Source organism: Schistocerca americana, chromosome 7, assembly GCF_021461395.2.
Source record: "Schistocerca americana isolate TAMUIC-IGC-003095 chromosome 7, iqSchAmer2.1, whole genome shotgun sequence".
In the NCBI taxonomy this organism is placed as follows: domain Eukaryota; kingdom Metazoa; phylum Arthropoda; class Insecta; order Orthoptera; family Acrididae; genus Schistocerca; species Schistocerca americana.
This window is the reverse complement of record NC_060125.1, coordinates 66572315-66587007: the sequence shown is the minus strand read 5'-3', so window position 1 is coordinate 66587007 and position 14693 is coordinate 66572315. Positions and strand designations below refer to the sequence as shown.

The following is a 14693-nucleotide window of genomic DNA, read 5'->3' as shown; positions in this document are numbered from 1 at the left end:
GAAGAACTGAAATTGGGAAGTGGTCCTCCGATGACCTATTCGAAGTAACTGGCTTAAAGTTCCGAAACAGAACTACCGTCCTGTAAAAGGAATAAGGGCAGACACTAGGATATGAACAGGATATCAGCCTCAAGTGATTGGTGATAAGAAATGAACACCAAAACCAAGTTAATTGGACGACGACCCAAAGTCTACTTCTCCAGCAGTACAGAGATGTTGTCCGCAGCTTGTGGTCTACCGCCACGGTAGCTCACCGTGTTCAGTCAGAGGGTTAACTGTCCTCTGTAATAAAAAAAACTGAGTTAATCGATCAACAACGAACTTCAATGGATGTCTTACGACGTCCGCCCCGAGAAGATGAAGGGAACAAAACGAGATCTTTTTTTTAAAAAAAAAAAAAAAAAAAAACGTGCTTAGCGTTGCTGCCTTTATATCACGGGGCCCAGGTTCGATTCCCGACCGGGGTGGGGATTTTCTCTGCCCGGTGACGGGGTGTTTTTGTTGACCTCATTATTTCATCATCATAATCATCATCATTCGTGACAGTGAATAGATTGGACCGTGTACCAATTGGAAGTGTGATAAAATTGGGACTTTGTACGGGCGCTGATGACCGCTCGGCTGGGCGCCCCACAAACCAAACGTCAGTACAGAGTTGCTAATCGAAGTCTTCCTCAGACTTCCTGCTATCGATTGTTTTAGCCTCTCTCTTGCGCAGTGCGTACTGTTGCTAGTCACGTTTGCCGTGCTTCCTTTATTGATAACATTGACCAATAATCGAAAAACAGGTATTGTAGAAGAGCCAATTATCTGATTTACCCAGTGATAATCAGTGATAGACGAGTTTGTTTGTTTGTCGCTGAGTACTGTAATGAGGTACTTCAGAGCCTATGTATATATAAAAACACACACACAAGCTCCAAAGGCTGCATGACACTATTGACCTTACAATATGCTGCAGCTAACTCTGTTGGCAGGACTGTTCGCTGCTGCTGCGGCACAGACGGCAGTAAACCAGTTCCCGGAAGGTTTCCTGCTAGGGACCGCCACTGCGTCTTACCAGATCGAAGGGGCTTGGAATGAGGATGGTGAGTGTGAATTAACATCTACGTTACCATATTCTGTATCATTGGGTGTTCTAAATAAATTTCTCGAAATTCCTCTTCATTTGAGAAAACTTCACTATACGTGTGCTCGCTTGCTATTCTCAGTTTATCTACAACTAACCCTCATGCTGAATTGATCTTACTTAACAGTGTCTACGAACCCATGCGTCTCTTCCTTTTAATATTATCCGAAGTCCCGTCCAAATGTTGGGTTCAGTACGAATTTATAGCTGATGAAATTAATGTAGATTTGATGAAAACCGATAGCAGACTTCGTTCACTAGCAGTGCTCATACCTTCGAAACTTATCCTGCGGTATAGTAAAAGAGACATTTCGACATGAAAATGTTTACTTTCGAATTGCGTTGCCTAGTGCTTAAATACTAATTTATTGGAACTACTTTCAAGAACATGTAATATTATCCAGCAACAAAAAATTTCACTGAAGCAGGTTCATTTAGTAAACAACTTCTTATTCAGAATATTTAGACCCCTGACTGCACCATTTTGTGGTGTATTTGCGACTTTTCGCTCTAAATTATAAAGTATATATTTAGCAATGTTCAGATTAAAAAGTGACATAAATTTTGAAATCATGTAAAAGCTTTCGTGAGTGCAGTGTGGCACTTTATGTGGGAAGAAAAAGGAGGAAAATGGCTGCACTACGTGAATGTGAAAATTTACAGCAATGTTGGTGCTTAAACTGACAGATAATTGGCAATAAAAAGAGTTTACAGTGAGTATGAGTACCTTTTCAGAAGGGTTTACACATTTACTTCTGACAAGCTCACTTCATTTTAATAGACCGTCTTCTGTCTCTGAGACAAACATATGACAAATGAATCCTAGGGCCTCACATCCAGCAAGGCAAGTATAACGTAATGATAAAAAAACATGTTGTTTATTTTCAGTGCCTCACTTTGCGATGATAAACATGGGGCACGTAAGAGACTGGGGAATGTACTAGGGTAGCCGAGACACTATAATAATAATAATAATAATAATAATAATAATTTTGTATGCGTGGATGGGCTGCTAAAAGTCTTTGAATTGGGCGCCGGCCGTGCGGTTCTAAGCGCTACAGTTTGGAACCGCGTGACCGCTACGGTCGCAGGTTCGAATCCTGCCTCGGGCATGGATGTGTGTGATGTCCTTAGGTTAGTTAGGTTTAAGTAGTTCTAAGTTCTAGGGGAGTGATGGCCTCAGTAGTTAAGTCCCATAGTGCTCAGAGCCATTTGAACCAACTGGGCGCCATTGTTGCGTCCTGCGTGTCCCTAACCTACGCCCGTAATCAAACCGGAGAAAGGACGGCTACAGTTCAACATGGAATCCGAACGATGTGTTGGTTCTGGCTGTTCCTCGCATCGCTGAGCTACTTTCAATTCGTTTCCATGCGCGATCTTTACTGCTGGAGTACTCAGGCCGAGACTGCAACTTGGTAACGAGGTGCAGTCAGTGGGCTCTCTAACACAAGAGATCCTGCGATGAGAAGAACTGGGAAGCCATGTACGTGAAGGTCGTGATGATACGAAATCCACTGCTAACAACGGACCTGGGCTGAGAGCAGTCGTTTCAGGACCGAAGACGGAGAGTGGGGTGCTCTGACGTGCACTTGTTCCTCACTCACCCCAAGAACACTGTATGTGCTCCGACCTGAGTCTGTAGAACACTACAGTAACACAGTTTCGGCTCACTGTCGTAGCAGGGCGAAAAATAAACGACGTAGCCACATTCAAAGTAATGATAACTCCGGTTGTTTAAAACAAGCCATAATAGCAGTGAAAGGCTGTCTCCCACGCGTCAGATTTTTGTGACTCCTGGCACTTTCCATTTTAAGCACACAAGAGACCCTCTGCCTTAACTTCTGCTTTTGATTGGCATAATTTCGCATTGTTTTCCATCAAGCGTAAGATCCGCTATTTATATCTCAGGCTTTTGCTTCCCACTTTTTGTATCTGCCATTTCTCGGTCCCTCTCACGCAGCTGACTTGTTTAGAAAGCTTCATAAATTCCAATGGCCTCAGGCAGCTATCTTACATGTTCTTTCTTGCTGTGTCGAGTAGTCCAGTGTCTTCTCTCTCATGCCATAAAAAAATCCGCTTCTCTTCTTGCAATGAGACATCGCTGTGTATGCAGGCAAGGGCGAGAACATCTGGGACCACATGCTACACGAACACCCAGAGTACGGCACCAATGGCGACAACGGCGACGTGGCCTGCGATTCGTACCACAAGTACCAGGAGGACGTGCAGATGCTGAAGGCGCTCAACGTGAGTAGTCGCTGGCGTTGCGCAGGTGTGGTGCTCGGTGAATGTACCGTGTTGTGGTGCAACTCACTCGTAGCAGATATTCTTCAGTCTCACATTAATGAAGTACACCGCCGCTTAGAAAAAATGCAGCATCAGGGCGAGGCATGCAACAAACGTAAAATTCACATGAAGTGTGCTACAGGGTGTCAACAATAAAACGCCCGGAAAACTTTTCACGCGCCTTAAGATAAGCAAAGTAGTTTACACTATTTAACGCCAGATGCATTTCTATTAAGATGGGTTATCTGTCTTAAGGTGCATCCCGGCCAGTTTCACTTTGTCCAACCTGTACATTTTTGGACATGCAAATGATTAGAATTTAAAAGCAACCGCACAAAACAGGTAAAAGTAACACCATCTACATTCTGTATATAAAGAAGAAAAACCCATTAAGTCACTCATTTGAAACTTATTTGCTTGTGAATAAATGCCGGCCGGAGTGGCCGAGCGGTTCTAAGCGCTACAGTCTGTAACCGCGCGACCGCTACGGTCGCAGGTTCGAATCCTGCCTCGGGCGTGGTTGTGTGTGATATCCTTAGGTTAGTTAGGTTTAAGTAGTTATAAGTTCTAGGGGACTGATGACCTCAGAAGTTAAGTCCCATAGTGCTCAGAGCCATTTGAACCATTTGTGAATAAATGATGTTGTGCCTCGTCCAAGGATAAGCGTCTACCAGTACGTGTCGGCATTCGGCTGTGGCACATGGTTTATAGTCTGCAGTATTTCTGCTGTTAGTGGATGGAATCCTACGAATGTCATGCGAATGTGGAATCTATGCGTTCAGGAGCAGTATCTCACCTCACTTTCACGAGTGAGGGCACTCATGCTCATAAATTAAGGATAATACTGATACATGGTGAAACAATACTCTGGTGGGCTATTTGCGGGTTTAAATCACCTCAGCGTATGACCATGCGGTGCATTTCGCCTGCAGTCGTTGCACGGTGGCGCTGGCAGCAGTCCACATACACAAAGGTGTGTTGGTGCATGTCAGAGTACGGTGCAGCGAGTAAGTGTGCAGACGTTTTCAGACGTGCTAATGGTGACTCTGTATTGAAAATGGCTCAAGGAACACATATTGATAACGTTATGAGGGGTAGAATACTATAGCAACTGGAGGCTGGTCAAAGAAAGCAGGTCGTAGCACGGGCCCTCCGTGTGCCACAAAGTGTGATCTCAAGATTATGGAAACGGTTCCAGCAAACAGAAAACGTGTCCAGGCGTTACAGTACGGGACGTCCACAGGTACAACACCACAAGAAGACCGATATCTCACCATCAGTGTCCGCAGTCAGCCACGGAGTACTGCAGGTACCTTACCGCAGCCGCTGGAACAGTTGTCTCCAGATACACAGTCTACAGAAGACTGAACAGACATCGTTTATTCGCCCGGAGACCTGCAAGGTGCATCCCACTGACCCCTGGTCACAGGAGAGCAAGTAAAGCCTGATGTCAAGAACACAGTACATGGTCATTGGAACAGTGGTCCCAGGTTATGTTCACGGACGAGTCCAGGTATAGTCTGAACAGTGATTCTCGCCGGGTTTTCATCTGGCGTGAACCAGGAACCAGATACCAAACCCACAATGTCCTTGAAAGGGACCTGTATGGAGGTCGTGGTTTGATGGTGTGGGGTGGTATTATAACTGGTGCACGTACACCCCTGCATGTCTTTGACAGAGGTACTGTAACAGGTCAGGTGTATCGGGACGCCGTTTTGCACCAGCATGTCCGCCTTTTCACGGTTGCAGTGGGTCCCACCTTCCTCACGATGGATGATAACGCACGGCCCCACCGAGCTGCCATCGTGGAGGAGTACCTTGAAACAGAAGATATCAGGCGAATGGAGTGGTCTGCCTGTTCTCCAGACCTAAACCCGATCGAGCACGTCTGTGATGCTCTCGGTCGACATATCACTGCTCGTCTTCAAACCCCTACGACACTTCAGGAACTCCGACAGGTACTGGTGCAAGAATGGGAGGCTATAACCCAGAAGCTGCTCGACCACGTGATCCAGAATATGCCAACCCGTCGCGCGGCCTCTGTACCTGTACGTGGTGATCGTGTGCCATATTGATGTCGGGGTACATGCACAGGAAACAGTGGCGTTTTGCAGCACATGTGTTTCAGGACGGTTTTCTCATCACGAATACCGTGGACTTACAGATCTGTGTCATGTATGTTCCCTATGAGCGTACGCTATTAGCGCCAGTTCTGTGTAGTGCCACGTTGTGTGGCACCACATTCTGCAATTATTCTTAATTTGCGAGCATGAGTGTAGTTTGCTAGGGCGTGCTGGATCGTACAGCCACATTGATTCAGGAAACGGCATCGTTTCTGGCAAGATAGTATCCACAAGGGCAGTGCGACGACGTCAGGAATACTGTGGAGTGTCAGTACGGCGGTCATCGTTGTAGCTTCACTTGCCTGCACCAGAGAGAAGTGGGCCAACACTGGTGCGAGCAACAACAAGAGTGGGCACATGAGGAACAATGCGTCGTGTTTCCAGACGAATGTCAGCGCTGTGTGTAAACTTCACGATGGACGGATTCCTGTGTGGTGTCTCTGATGAGAATGAACGTTTCCAGACTGCATTTTTTATAGTCTTATCAACCCAGCACCTGATGTGACGGTATGAGGTATTGGTACGCTTCTGGTTCATAGAGGCGGTAGTAGCCTTTACCTTCTGACTTGTTAAGGGCCTTAGTTTTGGGCAATTTTCGAGGACTGTGTGACATATTTCACACAGATAATAAAAGATTGCATGTTTCTCAAACGATTGTGACACCTCCTGCTGCACCAACACCCCTCCAGACAGCTTCGCAAGCCTTGGTCAGATACGACAGTTAGCGGCTAGTTTAGCTTCGCTTCCAGTGCTGGAGTATTGCTGAGGCAAGACCTCATCTAGCCACAGTGTCGAACATAATTACCTCATTCTGTGGTCTGATGTTGCATTGCCATGGTCCCTACATACTGCAGGTAGGGACTGGCGATAACAAATTTCGGAAAACCTACCACCAGCCCAGACTTAGCAGTACGTTGTCCTCGACTGCTACCAACACCAAGGTGTACTCCCCACCAGCGACAGACCACCCAGCCTTGTCTACATATCTACCCACTATACCTGCTAGCTGCTGGTGTAGGGGCTGGGCTGCTGCTAGACCTGGTGCTGTGGTGCCTGAACTAGTACCAGCCAGCCGAGGCCATCACCTGGGTGACACCAGCCGGCCTCCGTGAGTGTCCATGGGTCCTGGTTTTGGGTCCATTGCACCACACATGTGATTTCCCACAGAAGTGACTGGCTGTTCTATACCTATGCCTGTGACTTACCAGGTGCCTGACGTCATTCATGACTCAGCAAGGTATCTTGTCACTGTTCTTCACTGAGGTATCGCACAGAAACGGCGTCCTTGCCTGCAGCATGTTGAGCATAATCCATTGTGAAACTTCCTTGGCAGATTAAAACTGTGTGCCCGACCGGGACTCGAACTCGGGACCTTTGCCTTTCGCGGGCAAGTGCTCTACCATCTGAGCTACCGAAGCACGACTCACGCCCGGTACTCACAGCTTTACTTCTGCCAGTATCTCGTCTCCTACCTTCCAAATCTTCCAGGAAGTTTCATATCAGCGCACACTCCGCTGCAGAGTGAAAATCTCATTCTGGAAACATCCCCCAGGCTGTGACTAAGCCATGTCTCCGCAGTATCCTTTCTTTCAGGAGTGCTAGTTCTGCAAGGTTCGCAGGAGAGCTTCTGTAAAGTTTGGAAGGTAGGAGGCGAGATACTGGCAGAAGTAAAGCTGTGAGTACCGGGCGTGAGTCGTGCTTCGGTAGCTCAGATGGTAGAGCACTTGCCTGCAAAACGCAAAGGTCCCGAGTTCGAGTGTCGGTCGGGCACACAGTTTTAATCTGCCAGGAAGTTTCATATCAGCGCACACTCCGCTGCAGAGTGAAAATCTCATTCTGGAATAATCCATTGTGTTTTGCTTAGGTTACCATGGCCACATGGGTCTCAAAGCATGAGTTCGAATTGTCACCAGCAGCTTTTGTGCGAGAGTCACAGTGCATAAAAACTTTAATTGCTAATGGAGTGTTTCCAAGAAAATCGTAGTACGCACCTTATATCTTCAATGGCATCTACAGTCGATTATCCAGGCATATAACAGTGTCCACAACTCTGACACTATTACTCTGCTGACAGAAATAGCCAATTACAGCCATCGACGTGTGTGTAAGCATTCAGCATCTTCGTTTCAGTGGGATGAATGAGGGCAAACTGATTTTATTTGCTCCAGTGATTGACAATAGGGAAGCAATTATATTGAAGAGTTATGTTAAAAGAGTGAGTCGTGAAAATTATCTAAGCATTGATTTGAATCGGTAGAAAATACTAGAGGAAGATATACTGGTTTGTGCCTAGATAGGTGCGGAAGTGCAATTTCCTGGAGCATAATGCCCCATTCACTCAATCTTCAGCAGTGTCCTGTTTCAAATGCAAAACCCATCGGCTGTTTGCTGAAGAATCCAGAGAGTGTGCATGGTTAGTATTCACATGTAGGGATTAAGCAACGTTAGTAGGCAAAATTGTGATGTGATATGAGTATTACGTTTTTCCTATATTTGTGCTTCTATTTTGTCCTGTTGTTGTATACACATGGTTTGAAATGAGTAAATGTAGGGAACAAGGGGTCACCACTACAGAGCGGTTCAGTCTGAGCAAGTGCCTCGAATAAGGGCAGATAATGTAGACTAGCATAAGAAGTTAGAGTGATTACAAGAGACCAGAGCCTTGTACAACTTATCAGTATCCCACCTAGAAACTAGTGCAGCTACCAGGACTTTTTGGGTAAAGCAGGAGAGGGTGTGTTGACACTAGTGAATAACCTTTTGACAACTCGGGAGCTGAGTTTATGATCAGAGGCACACTTGTTAGATATGGCTAAATTATGTTATGCAGGAGATGCGAAAATGTATGTGATGTATCATGAAGAATTAAGGAATGCTCATACATTTGACAGCCTTGGAGAGGCTTATTGCAGCGTCATAAGAATAGTTGTAGATGTAGAAGGTAGATAGTGAGCAGGTGGTGTCCATCAGACTAGATAATCTGGAGACTGAAGACATGGACTTGTCACAGATTTCATGGTCGCCAATTTGGAGATTCTTGAGGAAGATATTACTGATAAGATGAATTCGGACGCTAATTATAAAAAAGTCACCAGTATAATTATGGAAGAAAATAAAAAATTCAAAAGGAATGGAAAAATTATCAGTTGAGTAATTTTGTTGGAGTTTAAAGACCTGTTTAATCGTTTTTTGGCTTCGCCAGTGCCAAAAGTAACACAACAAAGAATCCAGATTGGGAATTAGTCAATGCACATCGTAAGCCGTACTTCTACCTCATAACCCACAGCCGGTGATGGAGTTCAATAACCAATGTTTACGAAACAGTATTATCGAGGAAAGTTGTAATCTTTGGCGAGCACTGGGAAAAAAGGTATTGATGGAACCAAAGTTTAGCATTTCAGATGTGACTGCAGATATCTTATTAGCCATCTGATTAAGGACACATATCCAGTACCAAATATAAAAGAAACTTATGACAATTTGGGGCAGTGCACATACTTTTCCACCATGAATCTGGGGAGTTGGAAGCAGCTCTGGAGGACTGACCAATAACGAAATTTATGTATGGTTGACGACACTACTAGGATCACTGTCTGCTACTTGGGTTGAAAAATGCACCAATTACATTTCATCAATTGTTATATGAAGTTTTGTAAGGATTAAAACAAAGGCAGTGTGTGGTGTATTTGGAAGACATAATTGTCTTTGCAAAGGATAGCCTGTGCTATGACTAAAAGAAATGTTCCAGATGTTGCATGCAGCACACTTACCACTAAAGAAGTCTCACTTCAGATTACAAAAAATACAGTATATGGGCCATATGATTAGTTGTGATGGAGTTTGGACGGATTCTACATTACTGAATGCCAAATAAGGTTTCCATACACTTCACACAGGGAAACGTTTACGCTCATGTTTATATTTAGCGAGTTACTTAACAAAGCTTATCCCAAAACTTGCAGAAATTTCTCACGTACTTATTGAAAGAAATGCACAATAAAATTTCAATGAAATCAGAGTATGAAGACATGTTCAAAGGACTGAAAGAATTGTTGACCACTAGACAGGTATTAATCATTCCAAACTTAGAAAAAAAGTCCATATTGATTTGTGATGCAAATAGTTATGTGCTTGGCTTAACTCAAGAAGTAATTGGAGCGGGGCAACCGATATCCTATGCCTCACATTAGCTAAGTAAAGGGGAATTATTCTACGATGAAGAAAGCAACTGTTAAAACCCCATTTGTGGTGTAACATATTTCCACTGATGTCTGTATGGTGGAAAATTTATTCTAATAATGGATCATGTCACTATTAATGGCTGCTGTGGTTGATTGATCTATGGAGCAGAAATCGCAATGGGTACTGAAGCTTAGCGAATTCGAGATAGTCCATCGACCTGAGAAGAGTCACATGAATGCAGATGGTCTCTGCTGGACGGTTTATTTTTTACAGAGAGTGGGTCATACCATTGTGGAGTGTCAGGCAGAGGAAACAGCTGATGAAGACTGTAAACTCTCTACAATGCAGTGACCCACAATGTACTATGCGAGAAGTAAGATGTTATGGCTCCGGGAATGATGCATGGGGAGGTGTCAAGCAGGTACATGATCATGTGTTATCAAGGCATGACGGTCAGAGAACCATGGAATGGCATGTGGCCAAACAGTACTGATATTGTATGTGTTAAAAGGATGTGGCTCAGTATCTGAAGAGCTGTGTACTGTGTACACATTGAGCTGACTATTCCATTTCAGAGATGAATGGAGGCTGAAATGATTGGTACGGATATCTTGAGTCTGTTTGCATACATACTGGCAGGGACTTGCAATAGTCTGCCTATAGTAGAACATCTTTTATGTAATGTGCAAATGGCAGCTATTCCAACTCAGTAATCTTACACAGTAGCTCACACCATGGTAAACAGTTCCTTGTTGGGGGTCGGTGTTCAGAAACGTTAATAATGGACCAGGGCACCAATTTTATATCAGAATTGATGAAACAGTTTCTCAGTTACTGTACATTCATAAGTTAAGGACAACGACCACTTTGATGAATAGTGATGTGAGCAAGGTACAAGTCTGGTTAGACACATTAGCCACTTGTTTGGACATGGCAAGTCTGTTGTATACCTTTGCCAATAGTGTTGGGGATGCTTGCATAAAACAGCTAACCTACAGCAAGTGATACACCATGGACAGTTAACTTCTACCCTGCTAACACTGACTCAATTTCTGGATGGTCTGCAACAGGCATGGGAGGAGCTGCAAACTGCACTGTAATTGGTTATACCTCTCGAAGAAAAAATTCTGACGAAACATAGCCATCTCACAACATGGGCGTCAATACTGACTGCAAAAACCTCAAAGTGTTAATATATATAACACTAGCAGATACCAATGCCAGATGTGAGTTTCATGGAAGCCTATAAAATGGAGTAATTTTAGAAAATTTGTAAAAGTCAGAGTGAAGAAATTTTGGAATTACACAAGATGAGAAGAAAGATACATTAATGTCAAGAGACGAATTGGAGTGATGTCAGAGAGATGAAATTACTGTGCGCCCATCAACAGTAGTCCAAACTGTCACTTCTAGGAGGGACTGGTGTGGAGTGATCCTCATGATACATGCCTACTACACAACCTTATTTTCAGAAGGTTGGACTTCACTTGGTGTACTCTATATGTGGTACAGCTATGTTATGAATAGCAACAGTTATGAACAAGAGCAGGCAAAAGACACAGAATGTGTAGAGCTGTGAGGCAACGAGTTACTACCAAATGGTATGCAGCGTGGTATCGCAGTACCAACTTCTCGGCTTCTGGCAACAATAACAGTGATTATAGCTTCAAACTTAACATTTGCAATACTGCCTGACAGTCCTTTTGGAAGTACTACTCTTAGGATCTTGACCTTCTTGTCTGCTACCTTGAGTCAAACCTTACTCAGCTCTTGGCATGGGCTCATAGCATAGAAAGAATATTCCAACATATTCAGCAGTACCACAGTAGATACCAACATCAAGTCGTAGTGATAGGATCCTTGTGTTTAGGCGCCGTCGTAATCCTTGTCCTTGCTTACACAATCTTTGTCTGTCTACAGTGCTTCCAAACTCCCAGTTCATTGTAAAGCAACGGAGTGGCTCACCCCTAGTGTTTAAGTAGTACAATATTAGCTCTAATGGACTAAGAAGAAAGACATTTGGTAGTAAAGTGTGAATAAGTGTACAGAAAAATGTAACAGTACACTGTAGTTTCTAACACACCACAGATTTAGCAGCAAACTGGGATCTGATGGACCAAATCTTCTAAAGGGGGAAGGAGTGTTATGCCAACACCCCTGTGGCAGAGTTCACAACTCGTAATCAGATGGACCAGCTAGTTTTGCAAGTAATTTTTCTGCCAGGGCTGGAAAATTGCTGAGGTGGCATGGTACAAGATTTCAGTCTGCCACAGAGGCAAATTCCATTATATCAGGCCACACCTGATGTCACATTGCCTCAGTCCCTATGTAGCAGAAGTGGTATGAAGTCACATCAAAACTGAGCAAAGGTACCATAAACATTTGCAGCCCAGACAAAGCAGTATGTTGCCTTCGACTGCTACTAACCCTGAGACGTACTCTGTTGAAGCAGAAGAGTCACAAAGCCTCACCTACATTTAGGTAATAGCTCCACTACTTGTTGGTCTACACACCACTGCGAAATCTGATGATGCCGGTGCTTCAGTTAGTGCCATACATATGGGGCTGCCTCTTGGGTGACTCCAAGGGGTCTCTGTGCGTCTGTAGGCCGTCTTTGGTTCTGGCCCAGAGCGCCAAGTGCCTAACTGTCTAGGGAAATAGCTGGCTGTTTTCTACCCGTGCACGTGGCTTACCTGTCACCGAATGTCATTCATGACTCAACAGGGATTGTTGCCACTTCTCTTCGCTGTGGCAGAGAATGCAACCTCCTTGGAATCCTTGCATACCACAAGCCGAACGCGCTAGCTTGCCATCTGAAAATCAATGTGTGATTTCGAGCGACCACCAGAAAAAGAGCCTGTGACAACTCTGACACTATTAACTCCATACAAAGATTATTCAGCTGTTCATGTGCCAGCACATTCCTGAGATCTTTCACCTACGCAAACCATCTGATCATGGGGTGTTGAGAGACTAGCAGACCAGCAAACACGAATCTGTGAAATGTAGCTAGCGTAAGGCTGAGACAGAATGAAATGACATGTCCTAGATTATGTCAACTGGATGCCCTAACCAGGTTAGAATCAATGTTGCTGCCTGAATTGTCAGCTTAGTGGACAAATTTTCGCATCTGTATTCATCCAAATCATCTACAAATTTAATCATGTATCATTCCTGCTCTGCTGTGTGTTCACAATACGTAAAATTTCGTGTTTTGCTCTCCTTCCTGGTGTTGCAAATTTAAGGATCAGTAGTGTACTTACTACTTCTCTTAATTTTACTGTGGAATTTTGAAAAATGATTCTCTCTAATTTTGTGTAATAAAATAGCTCCTTTCGGTGATATTTCGGTAAATTCAGCACTCGAATTAGAACTACACCCATTCATTACAAACCTCTATATCATACTCCAACACACAATGATGTGTATTTATTACTCTCAACACAGTATTTACCGTTACTTTTCACATATTGTGGTTTATTGTACATTGCAGAACAACTCTTGAAGGACACATACGATGAAGTTAACAGACCGTTACCGTACTCTTTCAATTTAGTATTTAGGAATAGTGATGCTGGTTTCACAATTTAGCTTACATTATTCTACTTATTTTCTAACAGGCGGGCGTGTACCGCTTCTCCGTCTCTTGGGCACGCATCCTGCCCACTGGAGACCTTGACGTCATCAACCAGCCAGGCATCGACTACTACAACAACCTCATCAACGAGCTGCTCGCGAACGGAATACAGCCCATGGTAAGAGGGACACACATAGGTATAGGACTGAGCAAACAAAACGTTGCTGGTGTGTAATCAAGAACTCATAAACGGGGCAAAGTGTTTCTTTCTTCATGTATATGCGCACGTGAACTTGCACTGAAAATGAAAGAAGTCTACTCAAGTTTCATGCTCAACTAGACTCAAAATTTCTTACATGGTGGGTCTTGGGAAGTCTTGCAAACCGAGTAATAAATACGTTAACTTATATTACAAGTCTTATTTGCTAGTTGTTTGTGGGATGTCAGTATATCCATAAGTGATGATATCGTTCCAAAAAATCTTGTCCTAAGAGTAATACACGACCTTCATCCTGCAGTAAGCCTTGGCTATTTTAACAATAGTTTGACAGTACAAACCTTCCAACGTCATCTGTTGTTAATAAACTAGCCCAGTTCAAAGGAAGTAAGAATATGAATAATTACAACGGTACACCTAAAAAGAAGTTCGTTAGTGTTCATTGCACATGACTGTAGTTCAAAATGGCATTAATAATGCTGTGAATCCTCCTGGACGAATTTTGCATGTAGCACAATGATTAGACACTGTGTTTAAAAATCTTGAAACAATGTTGTTCATGTGTAAGAGAGCTGTAGTTACTAGAGGGTTTTAGTTACGTTATGTAAAGTAAGTGCTTTCGAAACCACGTTTTAAACTACCGGGTTTTCAACTACCAGATCTTAAACAACAAAACAGTCCCAGGGGCTGATGACGATTCCGACCATAAATGTTGGAGATCATATTTGAAAAAGTAGTAAATCAAGACTTGGGTGAATTGGAAGATACAGTTTGTTTCTAGTTTCAAAGGGAGCATTGTGCAACGATCAGCTGAAACAGAGGAAAGAAATATAAAACGAATTGGTCGCTATGAGCAGTGATTTCTGACGGCAGGTGAGGATAAAAAAGTCAAAAATAACCCTGTGGAAATCTCCGCATAACGCACGAGGTATTGAATTTAATTGGGGAAAGTGGAGACTTAAAAATGCAGCCACTGAAGTTGACAGAGGAGAGCCTGTGAAGAATATGGTCGACAATTAAGTGACAAAATCGGAAAGGGGTGGAGGGAAATTCAGGGTTGCAGAAGCATGCGTGATTATGGGAAAGATAAGTGCCACCTGAAGGAAAATCATAGAGGCCCTTGAAATAAAGAAAATGCTGCATGAGTGCCAAGAGCTCGGCTGGCAGTCCAGTACTAAG

At 43.7% G+C, this 14693-nt stretch overlaps 1 protein-coding gene across 1 annotated transcript in view; it reads left to right on the top strand.

Moving 5' to 3' along the window:
- The first annotated feature begins 937 nt into the window (after positions 1-937).
- LOC124622418 (myrosinase 1-like) overlaps positions 938-14693 on the top strand; it is a 43566-nt gene continuing 29810 nt past the window's right edge. Inside the window, exons 1-3 of the mRNA XM_047148111.1 lie at positions 938-1088; positions 3243-3376; positions 13341-13475. Coding sequence (XP_047004067.1) covers positions 953-1088; positions 3243-3376; positions 13341-13475 — 405 coding nt within the window. The 5' untranslated portion in view covers positions 938-952. The remainder of the gene's footprint in view (positions 1089-3242; positions 3377-13340; positions 13476-14693) is intronic.